Here is a 19,385-nt window from a genome sequence, read left to right on the forward strand (position 1 = left end):
GTGACTACTCAAGTGTGGAGTACTCATACTGATATAAGTCTTGAAATAAAAGTGGTATTGAACATCCCTAGTCCGTAGGCATGAATGTGACTGTGAATCATTTATCTAAAAAAGCCAATTCACATGGTGGGACATTGTGTAAAACATAAATAAAAACAGAATGCAGTCGATTTTTGTTATTCACAAAGGGATAGAAATCAGGTCAGCCAACCAATACCGAAAATATACATATAATTAATTGACGCCCATTGTATACTTCATGCTCATATGTATGGTTCAACTGTCCAACCCTGTATATATATAAAAATAAAAATAAAGTCTGGAGTGTGTTCCATTTTCAACGCACACCCACAGTCACCAGCTGTCACCCAGCATCAAACTAATTGAGCTGTTGAAATGTCATTGATTGAGTGATTGCTCTGTTTTTTCTTCAGGTATGGTCAAAGATGGAGTGCTCACTATTGGCGCAGTTTCTGCTCCTGTCTTCAAACCCAATGAGAAAATGAAGGTTCCAGATGTGCTTTTCTATGATAATCCCCAGGTAATTCCTCATTCACCACCTCAGTGCTGTCAGATAATCATTGCCATTGATTGATTGATATCAATCTTGAAGAACTGAAGCCAAGAAGGAGCAAGCTTTATTGATGTGTCCTGTGGCCCAGATTCCCCTCTTAGAAATGCTTGTTCTCGCTCGCTGTTATTGTTCCGCATTATTTTGTGCCATATTGAGAATGGAATTGAGAGTGATGTTGTTGACATGTGTGAAGGCCAGGAGTGGTGTCCTACTTTTTTTTTAATGACCTGCTTTCTTCCTGTCTTCAGAACTGAAGTACAAAAATAACTGAAGCAAATTGTTGTAAGGATTTCTAATGTCCTAATTTTTTTTAAATGTAATTGTCTATGTGATGTGTGTCTCTGCAGCACATGATGGTGATGGAGGATATGTTAAAAGACTTTCTATTAGGAGAGCACCTCCTTTTGGTTGGCAACCAGGTAAGCTTTGTCACTGATGAAGAAAATTACTTTTTGTGAGGTTGGATTGGTGGAATGGAGTTTGTCTCATTCTAAACTTTACTTTGTGTACAGAAAAATTGGTTCCTACTGGTTGTTGATGTGTATTTGCATCTATTAGTCCTACATTACTTAACTCATTCAAACCCAAAGACGTGTAAATGTATTTGTTTTGTTTTTTAAAACCTTTTTATGCAAGAGCATACAGAAGGCTTTGATGCAGCTTCTGACATGAAGAAGTGGCTTAAAGCAATGGTACTTATTACAAAAAACGACCAGCAGGTGGCAGCAGAGTATAAGAGATCAGCCAGGGCCATGTTGCAACAAGCTCTTTTTGACAGTATTTTCACTAGTAATGTGAATATCGATGAATTTTAGCTATATTCTAATGCTAATTGCTGCAAAACGGAAACAGATGCAATTGTACTTTTTTCCTGATGAAAGAAGATACTCTAATCTTTATTTTGGTAGGTTCCATGTTTTTATAGCAATAGAACATAATATTTTGTGGGCCTTGCAAAATCAGTCAAAATTCAATAAAACAGCTGAGAGCGATTTTCAGTGAAAATGGCTGGGAGTGAATGAGTTAAAAATATAGCCTAATACACAACTTATGTCAAATTGACCGCTCAAACTATTGGTAATTATTCAGTCATGTCTATTGTGGGGGAGGTATCCAACATAACTTAATGTATGACCACATTGCCCACAATTAATCACAAAATATATCACTCAGTCAGCTTGTCAACAGTTGCCCATGGAATAATATATACTGTTGGATCATCTGAAGTCCAAGTAAACTGAGAAGTGCTTGGTACTGCGTACTGGTGCGTACCGGCCTACTTAAAGCACTGCTTGCAGCAATGACTGTCAGTAATGAAGAAAGACCTTTGGAATGGATAGCAGACTTGTGAAACTCTTCTGACCCTTAAGGAAACATTCAACATCGAGCACTTCCTTTGGGAGGCTTTGTCCTGTCAGTTTAGTTTTAGCCGGCCGGGTTAGAGGAAAGAAGTGGACATGGCAGCCAAAATATGGTGGCCTGTATTATTGCAATAACAACATGGGGCAGTGAGTGGGGGAATCTGTCCCAAGCTAAGACATTAGCGGCTGTCAAGGCGCCTTTGCTGGACGTCTGACAGGCACGCCACTGTGGGCCGCTAGTGGGAGTCCCAGAGAAGAGAGGACCCCCCTGTCACAAGCTGTTAACATCAAAACTGATAGATGCTTGCTTTTCTCTACATTGTATGGAATTGAATAGACTTCTCATAACTTGCCTTTTATGGAGCATTGTTACTAAAACAACACTTTTTATGATGTCTTATTTCCTTCCATAGGGTGTAGGTAAAAACAAAATAGTGGACCGGTTTCTGCACCTTCTGAACCGACCGAGAGAGTACCTACAACTGCACAGGTCAGTCGTAACAAGTTGATGTTCTTTTTGTTTTGTTTTTTCTTAAATAATAACATAATCTCACGGTGTGATTACATTTCTCGCTCTTTGTAGAATGTCAGTATTTGCGTATCCATGTATGTCTTATTTCCCATGAGCTCACTGAGTGTAGTTTAATTAAAAAGTCTTGTATTGGTAGTGTTACTAATATGACGTTACTAATAAGCCAATTGGTAAGTTTCAGGGAAAAAATTGTTGACAAATCCAAATTGAGATTCAAACAAACGTCAACATGTTGATGCATTCGCTGATTTCTCATTTGTGGCTACTTTTTATGTGCAGTTGAGATCAAAGTCTTGTGAAAGTCAAAACAGCATCTTAGTGGATGGACATCGTGACCCGGTTAGTCCCACTCAATGTCGCTAATATTAGATCAAAGCAGCGGGAGAAGGAGACAGGGGTGTGTGTGGCGGGGGGGGGGGGGGGGGGTGTCACGTGTGTGTGTGTGTGTGTGTCACGTGTGTGTCTGTGTGTACGTGCTTTTGGGAGACTGAAAGTCTTCAGAGATGTGGCTCAGAAAAGCAAAAGCCATCCAGGAAGGAAAGTAGGACGGCTTCCGGGTCAACTAGAAGAGCGGGGCATCAGGGATGAGTGGGAGGGGCCAACTGTATGGTAATTTTGGAATGTCTGCTGGGAATAAAGGTGGTTGGGATTGTAAATTGATGGAATATTTTTAGTTTGATGACTAGGATAAGTGATCTGGATAATGGATGGATGGATGGTTTTATAGACTCAAATGTAGTGGTGGCCATCTTTATGATAGAGAGGGAAAAAAAGTGTACACACTTTTGTTAAAATAGCAGGTTTGTAATATGTAAACAAAAAAGTAATTGCACTGATTGAAACCAAACTTTTTGTTTTTGAAAAATAATATGAGAATAAAGAATACAGAAAATGAATGGAATTAGAACTGTACAGTGCCTTGCGAAAGTATTAGGCCCCCTTGAACTCTTTGACCTTTCGCCACAATTGAGGCTTTAAACATAAAGATCGGAAAAAAAAAAAATTCTGTGTGAAAAATGAACAACCGGGACACAATCCTGAATTGGAACAAAATATACACAACATTTTAAACTTTAAAAAATAAATAAAGATAAACTAAAAAGAAAACCTTTTCCATAGTTGCAAGTGGAATTTTAGATTCCAAACAGAACTAATTTGATACTGTTGACATGAATAGTGAACGGACAGGTATTTTGGGTGTGAGTCAGGGCTCTAATTGTATATCTATATATATGTGTATACAAGTCGCAGGACCAGCCTGCCCCTATAGAACTTAATGAAACATTCTCAAACAATAAGACTCAAACATAATTTAAAACACAGTCCTTTACATTCGCATAAAGTCACATAAAAATACAACAAAACAAAGGAAATAATCCCTGCATGGACACCAAAGCGCCTTAATATTTTACATTTTGTCTGTGGCACTATAGGCATTAATAATTTTATATTTTAGTTTTTTCTTAAACCCCGATAAGGAAGTACATAGCTTCAGTTTATCATCAAGACTATTCCACAAATTTACACCCAAAACTGAGACACATCGGTATTTTACATTAGTTATCACTTTACATATTTCAAACATAATTAAACCCCTTAAATTGTAGATTCCTTTTCTTAGTTTAAAACATTTTTGAATACAAAGAGGTAAGCTATTATTTACTACACAAAAAATTCTTTCCATTGTTTTTAAGTACACAATAAATTTCAAGATACCCGATCCTATAAATTACTAATTAGTTGTTTCCCTTTAACCAACCTTATTTATTATTCTCATTGCTTTTTTTCTGTAATTTAACAATTGGGGCTATATTTGTTTTGTACACATTGCCCCTAATTTCAGCACAATATGACATGTGAGGTAAAAGAAGTGAAAAATACAATATGTGGAGGCCTTTATTATTTAGAAAATCCTTGACTTTATAAAGAACAGCCACTGATTTTGCCAATTTACGTTTCGTATATTCTATCTGTGATTTCCAACACAGTTTATTATCAATAATCACACCCAAAAACTTTGCTTCAGTGACTTGCTCAATTTCTATACCATTTAAATTTAGTTTTATTTCACTACTGAGTTGCATACTACTAAACACCATGATTTTTTTTTCATTTAATGATAATTTGAAATGATCAATTCCCTTTCTACAGTTGTTATTAATTGTTCCATGTTTTCCCCTGTGCAAAATATATTTGTATCATCAGCAAACATTACAAATTTTAATATATTTGAAACTGTGCAAATATATAAATAAATTATAAATAACTTCGGTCCCAATACTGAACCTTGTGATATACCACAGGTCACTCTTTTCAATTGTGATTCTTCATTATTTATTTTTACATATTGAAACCAGTTTTTTAAAGTTAGACATTGTAAAAAACAAAGTGTTTCCACATGTCTGCTTTTAACTTAGAAGCAGCTTTTTGGATCAGCTGCATTTTGTAACGATTTGCCCAAAAATATCTCTACACCAGACTTTTTATTTGCCCATTTATGACTGAAACATTTTTAATTAGTAGATTAACATCTTAGCTGTTCATATGGGAACTCCTGCAAGCCTGTGGCTAATAGGTTTCAGACTGGATTCGGGTTCGTCATGTCATGTGTGCATTTGTGTAAGTGAAGAAGGGAAAATGCTGTTTCATTTGTCGGCCACAGGAGGCAGTTGCGATTAGAAATTAAATTTTCTGCATTCCGTAGCTTTAATTAACATTTTAATAATCAAAGTTTGGACGTTTGTGGATCGATTCAGACTCGCCCACGTCTGAATCACTCGGTGTTGATGTGCTTGATGACCATGACCCCAAACAAGGGTTTTTTTTCTCAACGTGTGAAACGCTGGTGTAATGCAAATGAGCACATGCAAGTATATTTCCATACTGAGCAAGATACAGTAGTTTAGCAGTTTAGTTCTCAACAATAAACATGTTTTTCCATTTTTTTTGTAATAAACTTTTTATTGGTTTCTTTACAACAAAAGAATGAAGAGAAAAAAAATAAACATTTAAATCACATTCCATATGTGCAAAACATCTGTCTTCTTAATACAAATGTGTGCAATATACCAAGCGAAGCACATATACATATTTATTCACATGTGACTTGGCTCCATGAAACTATAAAACAAATAGGGTGTGATGTCTTTTTCAGCCTTAATCAATCATTGTCAAAATTTAAGTCAAGTCTCAAGGGTTTTACAAAATTAACCCACTTCTCCCAGCAGGAAATAAATTGTCCACTTCTATGATTGAAGTATGCTGTAATTTTCTCCATTTTGTAAATGTCCATAGTAATGTCCATCCACCCATTCAGTGTTGGGCTTTCTTGTGTCAAACACTTCCTTGTTAGGGCCTTTTTACTAGCAACCAACAAAATGTTGACCAATTGTTTGTCTTTTTTTAACCAATCCTGAGGGTTATATCCAATATATATATTTTGCTCTGGTGTGATAAAATATCTTAACCCTTTCCAACCAAACTCTTTCCAGCTTAATGAGCTGGTGCATTTCCATTGACACCTCCATAGCATTGTCCATTCCTCCTCCGTAATCATTTTCGTAATTTATTTTCTTTTTTTTAAAGAAACAAATAGAAGGAGTGACGGCTAGGATTTAGGAGTGGCGGGCTACCGCTCCTAAATTAATGTAGAGGAAACACTGTGAAATGAACACTAAAACTGAATGTATAAATAATATACAGGCCTAGCAACGGTTTTAACAGGGCCACCACAACTTGTCTCAGACAAGTCCCACTGTAGGACACCCATGAAAAATAGATACTGTAGTAGCTATCCCGTTGGTATTGGAAGACTGAAAGTATTATGATATATATTGTGCAATACATGTGCTCGCTGCAGGGATACAACGGTGCAGACACTGACGCTGCAGCCTTCAGTCCGAGATGGTATCATCACTTATGAGGACTCGCCCCTGGTCCGTTGCTGATGACTTTTTTTTCTTCTTCTTTCCAGTCTGATATGCTTGATGTACCATTGACTTTATGGAATGTTTTAAGTCGCTCTGACATGTGCATGCAGGTCAAAGCTGTAAAGATGGGACACGTTTTGGTGATCGACGAGGCCGACAAAGCTCCTACGAACGTCACCTGTATTCTCAAAACCCTGGTAGAGAGCGGAGAGATGATTCTCGCTGATGGACGCAGAATTATCTCGGGTACGCCAAATATGCGTCTGTCACAGTGGGGTTGGAGGACCCAAATGCAGGGAGGCAGGAGAACCACGGCAGGGATGCATGCAATACTGAAAACAATTTATTTAACAAAAACACTAACAGGGGAACTGGCTAAAATTCTAAATAAACAAAACCAACAAAGTTATGAAAAGACCAAAAATCAAAGTAATACCACTAGAGTGGTGACAGCGACAATGATCCAACCCAGACTGAACGAAACCTGGAAACTAAACAAACCCAAGCATGACAGACAGAAATCACAACAGTACCCCTCCCTCAAGGAAAGGATCCCAGACGTCCCAAACAAAAGTCAAACATGGCAGTGGGGCCAGGAAGAGGGCACAGGCGAAGAGGCCAGGGGCAGCAGCGGCTTGACGTGTGCCGCCGGAACGGGAACTGGTGGCGGCCGCAGCACGTGCGCCGCCGGAACGGGAACTGGTGGCGGCCGCAGCACGTGCGCCGCCGGAACGGGAACTGGTACCTGCTTCTTGCACTCCTGGGTCCATTTTTGGTTGGATCATTCTATCACGGTGGAGTTGGAGGACCCAAATGCAGGAAGGCAGGAGAACCACGGCAGGGATGCATGTAATACTGATATTTTTTTTTTAAACAAAAACACTAACAGGGAAACTGGGTAAAACTCTAAATAAACAAAACCAACAAAATTATGAAGACCAAAAATCAAAGTAACAACAAAACACAAGAGTGGTGACAGCGATAATGATCCAACCCAGACTGAACGAAACCTGGAAACTAAATACAAGCCAACTTACAAAACAACGAGAGACACCTGAACAAGACACAAGTGGCTGGGGGAGATGATTGGACGACAAGGTAACAGGATGACGAGTACAGGTGCAAACAACCCAACCAGCAAGACAGGACACAAAGCCAAAAGAACAAACCCAAGCATGGACAGACACAAATCACAACAGCGTCAGGTCATTCAACATGGTTGCAGAAGACTGATATTAGCGTTGGAGAGTGCATTGTCCACTTGAATTTAGTCTAGGGATGAACGATTTTAGAAAATAAATTGTTTTGCCTAAAAAATGCAACCGCATAGAACATATTGTGAAGATTTTTTTTTACTTAACTTACCCCTTTAAGCAAATAATCGACCCTGGAAAATATATGATGAAATGCAGTCAATTCAATGTTGCGGTTGTTTGCTGCTGGTTCACTACTTCACTCAATGAATGATTGTCTTATCCTCAGATCCACTAGAAGCCAACGGGAGGTCAAACACCATCACCATGCACCCAGACTTCAGAATGATGGTGCTTGCTAACCGACCGGGCTTTCCCTTCTTGGGCAATGACTTTTTTGGAGCTCTCGGTAGACCTACACACATTCCCGTGTTACGCTGATCCGTTTGTTTTGGTACGCTCCAATATGCATTCATGTCTTTTCAGGCGACATCTTCAGCTGCCATGCCGTCGACAACCCCAAACCCAGGGCTGAGCTGGCTATGCTGAAGCAGTACGGCCCCAGTGTTCCCGACACCACTCTGGAAAAGCTGGTTGCTGCCTTTGGAGAGCTTCGGTCCATGGCTGACCAGGGCACCATCGCGTACCCGTATTCTACACGCGAGGTGGTCAACATTGTCAAGCATCTGCAGGTAGGAAGAGCCCCAAAAAGGCGGCTATTATTCATGCTTATTTTCCCTACTTCAGCTTGTTTCCTTTTGCTCGGCAAGCGTAAATAATGCACATTATTTGAGCTAGAGAGACCTTAGAAAGTACCAGAGGAGCTAGGGGGATCAATAATTCACTGCAAAAGGGATTAGGCTTTTTTCCCTGATTTCCCAACTGGCTTTGCTGCTTTGTCATAACTCACCAGCGGCATCAGGCTCACAATAATTTGTCCGGCTTTAATTACCACTTCACTGTTTGGCATCTTTGTAGACCGCCCCCAAGTCCATGCATGCATTGCTATGATGCTCTCAGGCATTATTGATTGAGCATCCACTATGTCGAGGCCCAGCATTGTAAATAAATACGTAGAGATGTGAGCTATGGTCCAATGCTTGCACCCCAGAAGCAGAGCTGTTCTTCTATTGTAGTTTTATTGAAAAAAATGACTTGGGTCCTTGAACATGAGGTTACACAATTATTTTAGTTCAGTTGTAGTTTTGCTCCCATGGGGTTTCCTTATTTAGCTGCATGTTAAAATATTGGCAACACCTTTCACAATACAAAGTGCAATTCATCTTTGTTATCTTTGTAAAGGCAGACTTTTTAATAGTCATATCTGTTTGTTCTGTCATTTTTCAACTCCATTCCAACAGAAATTCCCCAATGAAGGTCTGGCAAACGTGGTGCGGAACGTCTTTGACTTCGACTCATACAACAAAGACACACGCGACGTCCTGATCGAGGCGCTGCACAGACACGGCATCCCCATCGGAGCCAAGCCCGACTCTGTTCAGCTGGCCAAGGAGTAAGGCATCTGGAACGTGCTCACTGGCCATGACATTATGTACACTATGCCAGAGGGTACATTTAGTGTCATTCTAAACCACTGTAAATATATTGTTAAATGAATACGTCTATGACACTGTCAATCCGAACCGGGCATTAATATCTTCTTATTGGATCTCATTACATTGTGCAAGTGTACATAATGTTGTGGTCCGCTCAATAGGTTAACCTAAAACTTTTTATGGAGTTACAGACATAGCATGATTTTAAATTTTATATAAATGCCTGATTTAATTTAATAAGATCAATGTTTTACTTGATCATATAATATGTTCTGTTCATAACAGTTGAATTAATTTCAATGACCATCATTTGGTAGAGGTTGCACAACTTCATATGTTTTTAAGTGGACACTAACGTGATGAAAGTTGAGTCGATGTCAACCTGTTGCTGATGATGTCAATTATATATATATATTTTCAGTCCAGGTCTATCTTGACAACTATCACAGGAAGAGGGAATGCTTCGCAATAATCTATATTTATAATCAATGGGTAGCTCATACACTGACTTTATGCAAAATATAGACTTTAGAACACAAGAGCATGGATGTGGGCTTATTTCTAGCCAGAGAAAAAATCCTATTGCTTGGTGTGTTTGCAGCTGTGGTAGCCAGCTAAAGTTTGTTCAATGTGCCACATGGAGAAATCTGTCCCCGTTCTGGGCCCCGCCATAGTAACAAGTTCTGCATGATGGGAATTTGCAGTGTTAATCCAGAACACATGCATCCTTAATGAGAATGAGCAGTGAAAATGTACGTCGTGGATAAGATTCAAATAATTGCGGATCTTTTCATGTACGCTGGAAGAATTTCCCGCTGTCCTTCCACTTTGATAGTGCTGTCTGAAAAGTTGCTCAAAATCTAGCTAGAGCCTGGATTTTCTCCTTTACTAGTTCTCACGCACTTATCAATGTGCAAATTAAGAAATAAAAGACAAATGAGTTAAGCACACTGATTTGTTGCAGCAAGCGGCTCTTCCTCCTCCTCAAGCCTAAAACACATGATTAGTGACTACCACTATACACGTCATTACGTAGTAGTCACCAGTCGACTAATTTGTACAACCCCTATTATTTGTTGTGCAAAATTTTATTGAAGAAAATAACTACAGCTAATAAGAATACTGTACTTTATTTACGGTACTTCATTTCATGATGGTTCTCAACTGTAGAAATGTATAATTTTCTGCAGTAAAACTTGATGAAATGTTATATTTTTACAATATACTGTATTGTGTATTCATAGCACATTTTTCATTAAGTTTTGTTTTAATATGACTTGAACAGTTTTTGCTATTTTCAAATGGCGCTAAACATGTATGAGGCTTTAATGAAGTCTCTTCATGAATCACAGTATTGAGAGAAATTATAATACCTCAAGTCCTGCATTATTTACATTACATTGACTACAAATGTAAAATGAAATAAAGGAAAATATTTGTTTCTTCAGTGTCCTGTGGTTTTATTTTGAAGTGATCACATTTTAAATAAACAATCTGAACTAAGCGGGGAAGAAACAAGTATTTTCCTTCATCAATTATTCAATTAACAAATGAGCAGCACTTGATCTTGTAAGTAACAATGTAGCTGTTTACAAAACATGCAATGCATAAAATTACAACTACTGTATTTTTTTGCACTATTAGTCTTCCAGAATGTAAGCCGCAACAGTCAAAAAATGCATCATGAAAAAACACACCAAAAAAAACAAGTTATTCCGGAGTATAAGATGCATTTTTTGGCCAAATTTATTTTACAAACTCTGAGACCAAGAACAGTAGAGCTCAGATTTGCATCCAAAATCCCCATTTTGTGATGTTATTGCCCTGACTACTACTTCTTCTTCTCCTTCCATTTCTTATACTTTCATTTGGCGGTTGGCAAATACGTTTGTTACCTTACCACCACCTTTGCTATAAAGAAGGTGGCCACCACCGGTAATGCACTATAACTAATGCATAAAAAGTATTTGCCAACCGCCAGAAGAAACTCAACACGCTTAGGCAACTGGGATTTTGGTTGCCAGTCTAAGTTCTAATTGTAGTATATCGTCACCCTGTTAGGCAATTTTTAGTTTTTTTTTTCAATTTCGTTTTTTTTTTGCGTAAACCATCTCCTCGTGATGCAAATTATATTTTTTTGTGTGTTTCCTGAAAATCTGAAAAAAAATGACTCAGGCGATTATTTTAAGAAGGCGCCAATATACAAGTCGCAACTGAGCATAAGACACAGGACCAGCCAAACTATGAAAAAAAAAAGTGTGAAGTCTGAAAAATACAGTAAATATTTAACTTGGAAGTTTTTCAACATAATTTAAAGGGAACCATAACTAATGACAAGTTAGCTCTATAATATTTATTTGGTTGTTACTAACATAACTAAGATTCATTTTTCAAAAATCATTACCAGTTTAATACCTTTTCTAAAAACTTTATTTGGACGAACGCCGCCATTGTTATTTACATCGCAATGCATTCAGTGCGTAGTGATGTAGAATGGCGGCTGGCTATCTGCCGAGCAATGTGAACTTGTTGGAGATAAAGAAAGCAAGTTAAGCCTCGTAGCGTTCCTAAAGAAACAACATGCGATCGGGAGAGTCACCCTCCCCCACGCCGTGCTCTCGCCATTCACCAGACACATTCAAGAGTTTTGATCGTTCCTTTAGGAACACTACGGAGACTTACCTTGCTTTCTTCATAGGTGTTTCACATTGCTCGGCAGAGAGCCAGCCGCCATTCTACGTCACTACGCATTGAATGCGTTGTGACGTAAATAAAAATTGTGGCACACGTCCAAATAAAGTCTGACATGGGACTTAACAGTTATAGCAGCAATATATATATATATCTTTATTTGTTTCCCCAAAACAATTTACTCAACTTGAGCTATAATTGAAATCACCGTTCAGCGCCGCAATTTGGTTTGCCTCCTGTAAGCCTAAATTCAGGATACTCTGACTGTATGTAGGCTTTGCCTAACATGGAGTGTTTTTTCCAAGTGGATATGCAATCAAATTAAAGCGCACCGAGACGGCCTTTAGGCCTGCTAGAGTTGTGTGGGGATTAATTGACATTGTCTGAAGTATCGATGCCTTTGATACCAGATCGTATGCTCTAAGATCAACTCTCAAATGTAATATCAGTACGTTTGATACTTAATTCATTTTAGGCAGTGTATTTGTAGTATAATTTCAGAAAAGGTTAATTAATGGAATGGAACGGCACAAAGTAATACACAAAGTAATTTGATCAAAATGTTGACCTATTGCAGATATTTCTGGGGCATATTCCTTGCATTAAACATGGCTTCACTCTGTAACTATTTTGAATTATATGAAATTACTCCAAAGGTTCACATTCAGTCAATTCATCTAACTACATCTACAGTACAATTGAAAAGTTTGTAGCCACTTTCCATTCAAAAGCATGAGAAATTGTGTCCAAACCTTTGACTGTTACGGTTCATCAGAACTTGCAGTTTGTCTGACACAAAAACAAATTATTCAGGTCACAATTTGAACTTTTACCCCAGGTTGCCCCTGCCAGAAGCCAAGATGACAGGATTCTGGACGATAAATCAACAAGGCAATGCCCGACGCAAACTTCTGTGCCCTTCTGAGACGCATCACATCGACGTCAAGGTAAATAATGTCTTTGTTTTCAAAGGAGACATATTGGCTCCTGTCATACTGTTGGCAAGTGTGTGCTGCAGCTGGCTGCTTGCCTGTACTTGTGGAAGGGGTGGGGGTGCGGGGGTTAAGGAGGCAGCCTTTCATACACTACACGATTTGGAGCATGGACACATTATTAATGCACTATACACCCAGAATTTGGTCGTCGTTTTAAAGTGAGTCTGGATGTCAACCTAGCCGAGTTGCCATGACATGGGCAGTGAAACTCTGTCTGGGTGCTTATTATGCAAATTAGTCCTAGAATGGCTTGCTCAAAAACACATTTTCCAAAATTGGCAGATAACAAGAGATTTACATGGTTGTTTACTATCAATCACCAAGCAAATTAAATGTTTTGTAGTTAAAATAAAGTGGTTGTTTGTGCTAACAGTGTGTCACCTTCCCAGGGCCCGGTCTACCTGCGTATTCAGGAATATCCTTGCAACAGACAAGAGAGCCGTGCGTTGAGTTTCAGCGAGGAAAAAGCCCATTGGCAGATTCCCATAAATGAAGTCAACATAATTTGTGATGTCACCACCAAAGATGGTATGATTGCTTTGTTCTGTTGCTTATTCTATCGAGGATGTTACAATTTACTGACCACACTACCTTTTTACTGTTTTTTTTTTGTGTATTTTTATTTTATGATGTATTACAATACTGTGCTGCCAAAAAAACTGGATAAAACAGGTGATTCAAATTAAACATGAAGTGAAGTTTAGTGTGGTGCTATATATTGAAGTACAAAAAATAGAGCAAATCAAGACTTGGCAAATAATTATTCATTTTCCAGATGATTAACCAAGAAATATTCTTAAATGTCTAGTACAGTGGTCCCTAATGCAGTTTCCTATACACATTCACCAAACACTTCTTCATTGAAAAATAAAATAAGATTTTTTTTCAAATTTAAAATATAGGTCAAGAAGAACAAGGAGAGGGAGTATCTTCACCTTGAATACAGAAAGCGTTGTGTTCTTGAATTCCCCATCTCCATGCATCTTAAGGAATTGTTCCTTTAGTTTTGCTAGATAGCAGCTAGTTGTGCTAGAACAGAACTGCAGTGAGGACGCTGACTCCCATCACTCATCTCAACTCTATATTTATAGAGCACTTTAAAACAACCACCGCGGTTTTCTTAAGATGGAACCCAGCGGCAGCAGATAGAATGAAAACAGCACAGGCCCCAGAATTGAACCCTGTGGAACACCATACGTTCCGTTATACATGCAAATTCATATTCCACATATTCGTCAAATAAATCACACGACGTACCATCACAACAGCCACAAGTCGACTACTGAGCGCACCAAAGTTCCTGTAGCTGATGATGACCAATCAGGGCATATCATGACGAATCACTAGAGGCGAGTGTGTTTCTTGACCTCCGCCGAACCCCTGTGGTTCGATTGAACCCAGATTAAGAACCACTGGTTTTAGAAGTCTGTAATCTGTACTCAAGAACCATGAGTATTCTTAAAAGTCTTGATAAACATTTTTTTTCACCAAAAGATTATTATATTTAAAATCTAAGCTGGGACAGACTCCAGCTCCATTCTGTCATTTGTCGTTCATTGCCACACTGATTCATTCCTCGGTCTGACTTCCTTATGGCTATTTTTAGACATCCTCTGTGCAAAAATCAAGGGATATGACAGAATTTCTCAGAAACACATCTGAAATCACTGCGTCACATCATGATTGCTTGTTCAGGGAGTCCCGTTTTTTCCTAAAATTGAGATTCAAACATGAAAAAGCCCCTTCTTCTCCTGTCTGTAATTCTATTGAGTAATCACACAGGAGCTGATTCATAGCCTTTGATCCATCTTGTTTGCTTTGCAGACACTATGTACGTGTCCACATGTAATCCGGTGACGCTCTACTCCATGAAGGAGCGCGGAGAGACCATTCAGTGCGTGGAACTTTACGACATCTTCCCGAGGACCATCAGTGGTGTCTGGCAGCCTTTTGTCACCGTCGCCCCACTGGGAAGTCCTTTGGATGGGCAGGTGGTGCTGCACGAGCAACAGGTTGGCTCTCAAAAACCAAACAAACCCGTGTCAATGAAAACCTAGCCTTCATTTTATAGTTATGGTCATTAGTCTTCGGTAATAACCTAAAGAAAAATATATTTTACTCTTTTAAGTTAGCTCTTTTTTGTCTTAGAGATCAAGTCTCGTATTTATATACCCAGCGCAAGTTTAGCACAAAGTTCACACAGTGCACATGGGTGGAGTTTTCTTTCTTTTGGTATTTTGCTAGACTTGAGCAGATAGAAGAGTGCATTTGCACTGGTGTTGGAGGGAACGGAACGCAGCAAACCCGGACAATATAAGCAATTCCCAGCTGATTACCTTTAAATTTAATGCAGAGAGAGGCGAGAGTTCAGATAATTAGAGATATGGGCTTAGTTTTAGAGAGAAGGCTTTGGTTTATACAGGTAGGGCTTTGAGCTGATGGATATGGCCATACGCTCTAAACAGTTGGGTCAAAAGTAACCCAATTATGTATAAAAAGATGGACTGAGCCACTTTATGGGTCAATTTGATCCATTTTCCTGGGTAGCTTTATACTAAATGACACTTTTTTTGACCCAAGTAAAGGATCTGACCAGTATTTATGAATTGTTTTACACTAAAAGAACCATTTCTTGACTCAAAGTTGGGTCAAATAGACCCAAGTAGAGAATCGGCCCATTTTTTACCCATAGTTGTTATTTTTGACCCAACTGATTTTAGAGTGTAGACATAGATATAGGTTCTTAGAGCAACATTTGTCATTTTAGAAAAGGTCCTAGTTTTAGAGATAAGGTCTTAGTCTTAGAAATAGTGTTTTACTCTCAGAGATCGAATGAAGATTTCAAGTGACCCAGATTGGATTTGCGGTAGCAATGCTGCTCATTCTATTAAGTCGATGGGGGTTCAGTCCATCATTAAGGATGCTAGCTGAAGACCTACTATTACAGGTGTCCTGGTCACATCCACCCAAAAAGACCATGCACTCCAACTGGAGGACTCTTACATCCCATCTGGTGATCCTCCAGAAACGACCGCGATGACATGTCCTTATTCTGACCACTATGAACTCGACTAGAATCTGTGCATGTCAAGTTTCTCAAAATAGTGAGCTATAATTCGTGATAACATCTCTGAGTGTGAGACAAATGCATTGCGTGTTAGTTCTTTGTCTACCCACAGCGTTGCTACAGCTGCTGCGTATTAGGCAAATGGGGTGAGGGGGGATTCTAAAAATACCGTTGTGATGTATCATAGTACGTCTGTCCAGAAATGAAGAGGCCCAGACAAAATAAAGTTCACTGACAGGTCACAGGCCTTCAGATCGGAAACATATGTACAAAGAGTTTTTGTGTCCTTGTTGGGATGCTGATGGACTCATAACCAACAATAGCTCTGGTTGTGCTACGTATAGTAGATAAGCACCTTAGTGGCATAAGGTAGGTGTTTTGTAAATGATCTAATGACAATTTGCCATTAAATACATTTCATATATTGGCACAGAAAAATATGTGCCTGATTTGGTTTTGAGTCTTGGAAACGGGACAAAAACATATTAATTTTATTATTTATTAAATTATTTAACCTTTCTGGAAAGAGGAAGGATCTTTCTGGAGATGTACAGACTTGTGCTCACATGTGCTATATCAAGGCACTACTAGACAGTACATGTTCATCATCAGGAAATGGGGTTCGCCTTCCCCAAATAGTTGCTGTGCATGTGTGCGTATATCAGGAATGTCGAGGCAATAAGGAAGCCATTAGTGTGATGCCTGCTTCCCTGAGGTTCCCTCTCATCAAACCCAACTGAAGATGAAGATGAAGCCTGGTGGGTCACAGATGAAGGCCATGAAGCAGTTTTACCACACACAGGCACACACGCACGCACGCACACACATACACACGCACGCGCGCACACACACACACGTACACACACACACACACACACAAAATTGTAATCTGAAAAAATGCCAACAGTACATGAAAACAAGATGTAGCCTGAAGTGGGTTAACAAAGACACAGCATCCTCTTATTTGCTAACAAAGTACAGCATTAGTTTCCAGTTCCAGAGCGCCCTCTGTCGGTGTCACAAATGAAAAATTACCCAAAGAGTATTACAGTATGACAGTCATATGTCCATAGCATATGTCCAATTTAGTTCACTTTTAAAATTCCATTATTATGACTGTTTGACAGCAGCACATAAACAGTCTCTTTGATGAATTAAAGTGTGATGTCTGACTGAACATTATAAACAAGTTTGCTGTGTGGTATTAGAAGATATCCTACGTTATGTGGAGATATTATAGAAACAGACAGTGGCTGCTATCTTGTGTGTGTGGTAGTTTTGGAATGCACTTGTTAAAATGACTTTTTTTCCCCTCTTCATGATACGGTGAACTCCAGTTAATTGCGGGGATATGATAGATGAAAATAGTGATATAGAGAAACAGTATATATTATGTTTTGTTTTGTTTTACACCTTCCACTCGCTTTAAACAGATTTAAACTTATTAAAGCATACAACTTCTGGAAACATACTTCTGAAAAGCTTAGTAAATATATTTGAACTTGTGAATCAATTTAAACTGATTACCGGTATTATTGATTGATTAGCTTTTGAGTTTAATCGAAATAAGATGTTTGAAAGTAGCTGCTTTTACTTTGGAAAACAATGACCGAACCAGTCACTGAATGTTTCATAAAGGCTGGTGAGTACAAAATTAACCCCTTCGGACGCATAGATTATTGCAGTGGACATGACTGTGTCTAAACCAATAAAAACGCATGATTTGGATAATGTTAACGCTTCTGGATCATAATTAGATCCTAGCTAACCAATCACAATCGCAAGTTGATTTACATGATGTTCATGTTAAAAATGTTACATATAAGCTTGGTAAGTTTACAGCACGTTACAGCCATACTATCCTGGCGTCCATTATAACAAATAAAAACACGAGATAACCCCCCCAAAAAAATTCCATGTTGTGGGAAAGAGTCAAAATCTGTAAAAATAAATCAATCAATTGAATAAAATTGCCCAGCAGAAAAAAATGCGCATCTGAGAGGGTGTTACTCCCTCTTGTGTGATATTGCTAAATTATTTTGTGATCACTAAACAATGTTGATAAACAACAATAGTTGTATAAATTGTATAGTAATACACTTTAATATAGAATTTCTTTTGATTATGAAATAAAAAAATATTCAACGGTGACAGTATGCATGATTAATTCGTTCACGGTGTGAAAATATTTTTTGTCTAATTGCATTCCGGAGCGACAGTGTGTCTAAATGTTCTTTCTCTCTATTCAATCAGAGTAACTCGGTGCTCCACGTGGACATGACCACGGGCGCAGTGCGAAGACTCATGTTGACACCCGACAGCGAGCAGACTTCCCGCAAAGCTTCTAATTGGTGGAGCAGTAAAGAAGTACAGGTCAGTGCTAAGCCTCAAATCATGTTACTAAGAGTGGGTTGTCTGATTTTAAATTGTTTGAAATTGCACAAATATTTGTTTGTTTATATAGGGAGAGCGTAAAATGTGCCGCGACTTCGCCCATAAGAACTGGCTGCTCTTCTACAAGGAAGATGGGTGATGAAATGATGTCCTTTGCCACGCACCACATTCTAATCTGCTAGACTATTTTTGTAGATGCTGAGCTCGGTGTTTGTTTGCCACTACAGCAACCAGCTGGAGGTGCTCGATGTGCTGGAGGGCCAAGTTCACACCATCTCCCTGCCCATCAACCTCAAGTCTGTCTTCTTGGTGGCGGAGGACCGCTGGCTGCTGTTGGAAAGCAACACTGACAAGTATGTGACTACGTTTCAATGTTGCTGATTATCTTTGTAAATCACATTGGATTGGTTCTTAAGGGTACAAAGAAAAAATCTAGCATTGTCACTGTCACAAATTATTATTTTTTTTTAAAGGAGCTCACTGTACAGAATTTTTATTCTACAACAATACACATTATAGAAAGAGACACCATTTCGATGTCCGTCTTCCTCTGCAAACAACCTTCAACAGGAAGTTCCTGCTGACCAAGCCCATGCACATGGGGGCAGAGGACTCAAGCGTGTGTCAGCTGCACAGCATCAGCGAGGATGCCGTCAGCTCAGGCCACGGGGCCACCAGCGCAGGTAGGTTTTTGAACACATCTGGTTTGCTGTAATGAAATAAAAGAAACTTAAAGAGGCTTCTATGTCTGTATCCATGATGCGCTCTGCCACTTTGCACAGACGTGGTGTCAAGGCCATTCACAATAACAGCAGCCAGACAGACTAATAGACATGAGCAGCCTTGACAAGACCTCTTAGCTCATTTGTCCGCAACACAAATGTTTGAGAATTTGTGTTGCTGCTGCTTCTTCTCACTGTTACTGGGAACAAAATGTCAAACAGTGTGTATGTATTGTAGATGGTTATGACTCATGGGTCATTTCATTGTTGGAAGCTCCATTTAAGCCATATGCTTAGTTTAATTGATTACCCTGCCATCAAAGAAGTGCTTTATTTATACAGAAGTCCAAGGGGCTTATGAGATTAAAAGT

At 39.0% G+C, this 19,385-nt stretch overlaps 1 protein-coding gene across 2 annotated transcripts in view; it reads left to right on the forward strand.

Annotated features, from left to right (window-relative positions):
- The window catches only part of vwa8 (von Willebrand factor A domain containing 8), a 63,164-nt gene that overhangs the window by 22,313 nt on the left and 21,466 nt on the right, over positions 1-19,385 (forward strand). For both annotated transcript variants that reach the window (XM_086091782.1, XM_086091783.1), the window contains exons 19-33: positions 435-541; positions 922-993; positions 2,349-2,425; positions 6,327-6,402; positions 6,507-6,642; positions 7,879-7,998; positions 8,076-8,281; positions 8,951-9,102; positions 12,675-12,783; positions 13,221-13,359; positions 14,656-14,843; positions 18,152-18,271; positions 18,363-18,427; positions 18,520-18,645; positions 18,863-18,975. In XM_086091782.1, coding sequence (XP_085947908.1) covers positions 435-541; positions 922-993; positions 2,349-2,425; positions 6,327-6,402; positions 6,507-6,642; positions 7,879-7,998; positions 8,076-8,281; positions 8,951-9,102; positions 12,675-12,783; positions 13,221-13,359; positions 14,656-14,843; positions 18,152-18,271; positions 18,363-18,427; positions 18,520-18,645; positions 18,863-18,975 — 1,806 coding nt within the window. The remainder of the gene's footprint in view (positions 1-434; positions 542-921; positions 994-2,348; positions 2,426-6,326; positions 6,403-6,506; positions 6,643-7,878; positions 7,999-8,075; positions 8,282-8,950; positions 9,103-12,674; positions 12,784-13,220; positions 13,360-14,655; positions 14,844-18,151; positions 18,272-18,362; positions 18,428-18,519; positions 18,646-18,862; positions 18,976-19,385) is intronic.

Source organism: Leptonotus elevatus, chromosome 12 (assembly GCF_054856555.1).
Source record: "Leptonotus elevatus isolate MCC_2025b chromosome 12, RoL_Lele_1.0, whole genome shotgun sequence".
NCBI lineage: Eukaryota > Metazoa > Chordata > Actinopteri > Syngnathiformes > Syngnathidae > Leptonotus > Leptonotus elevatus.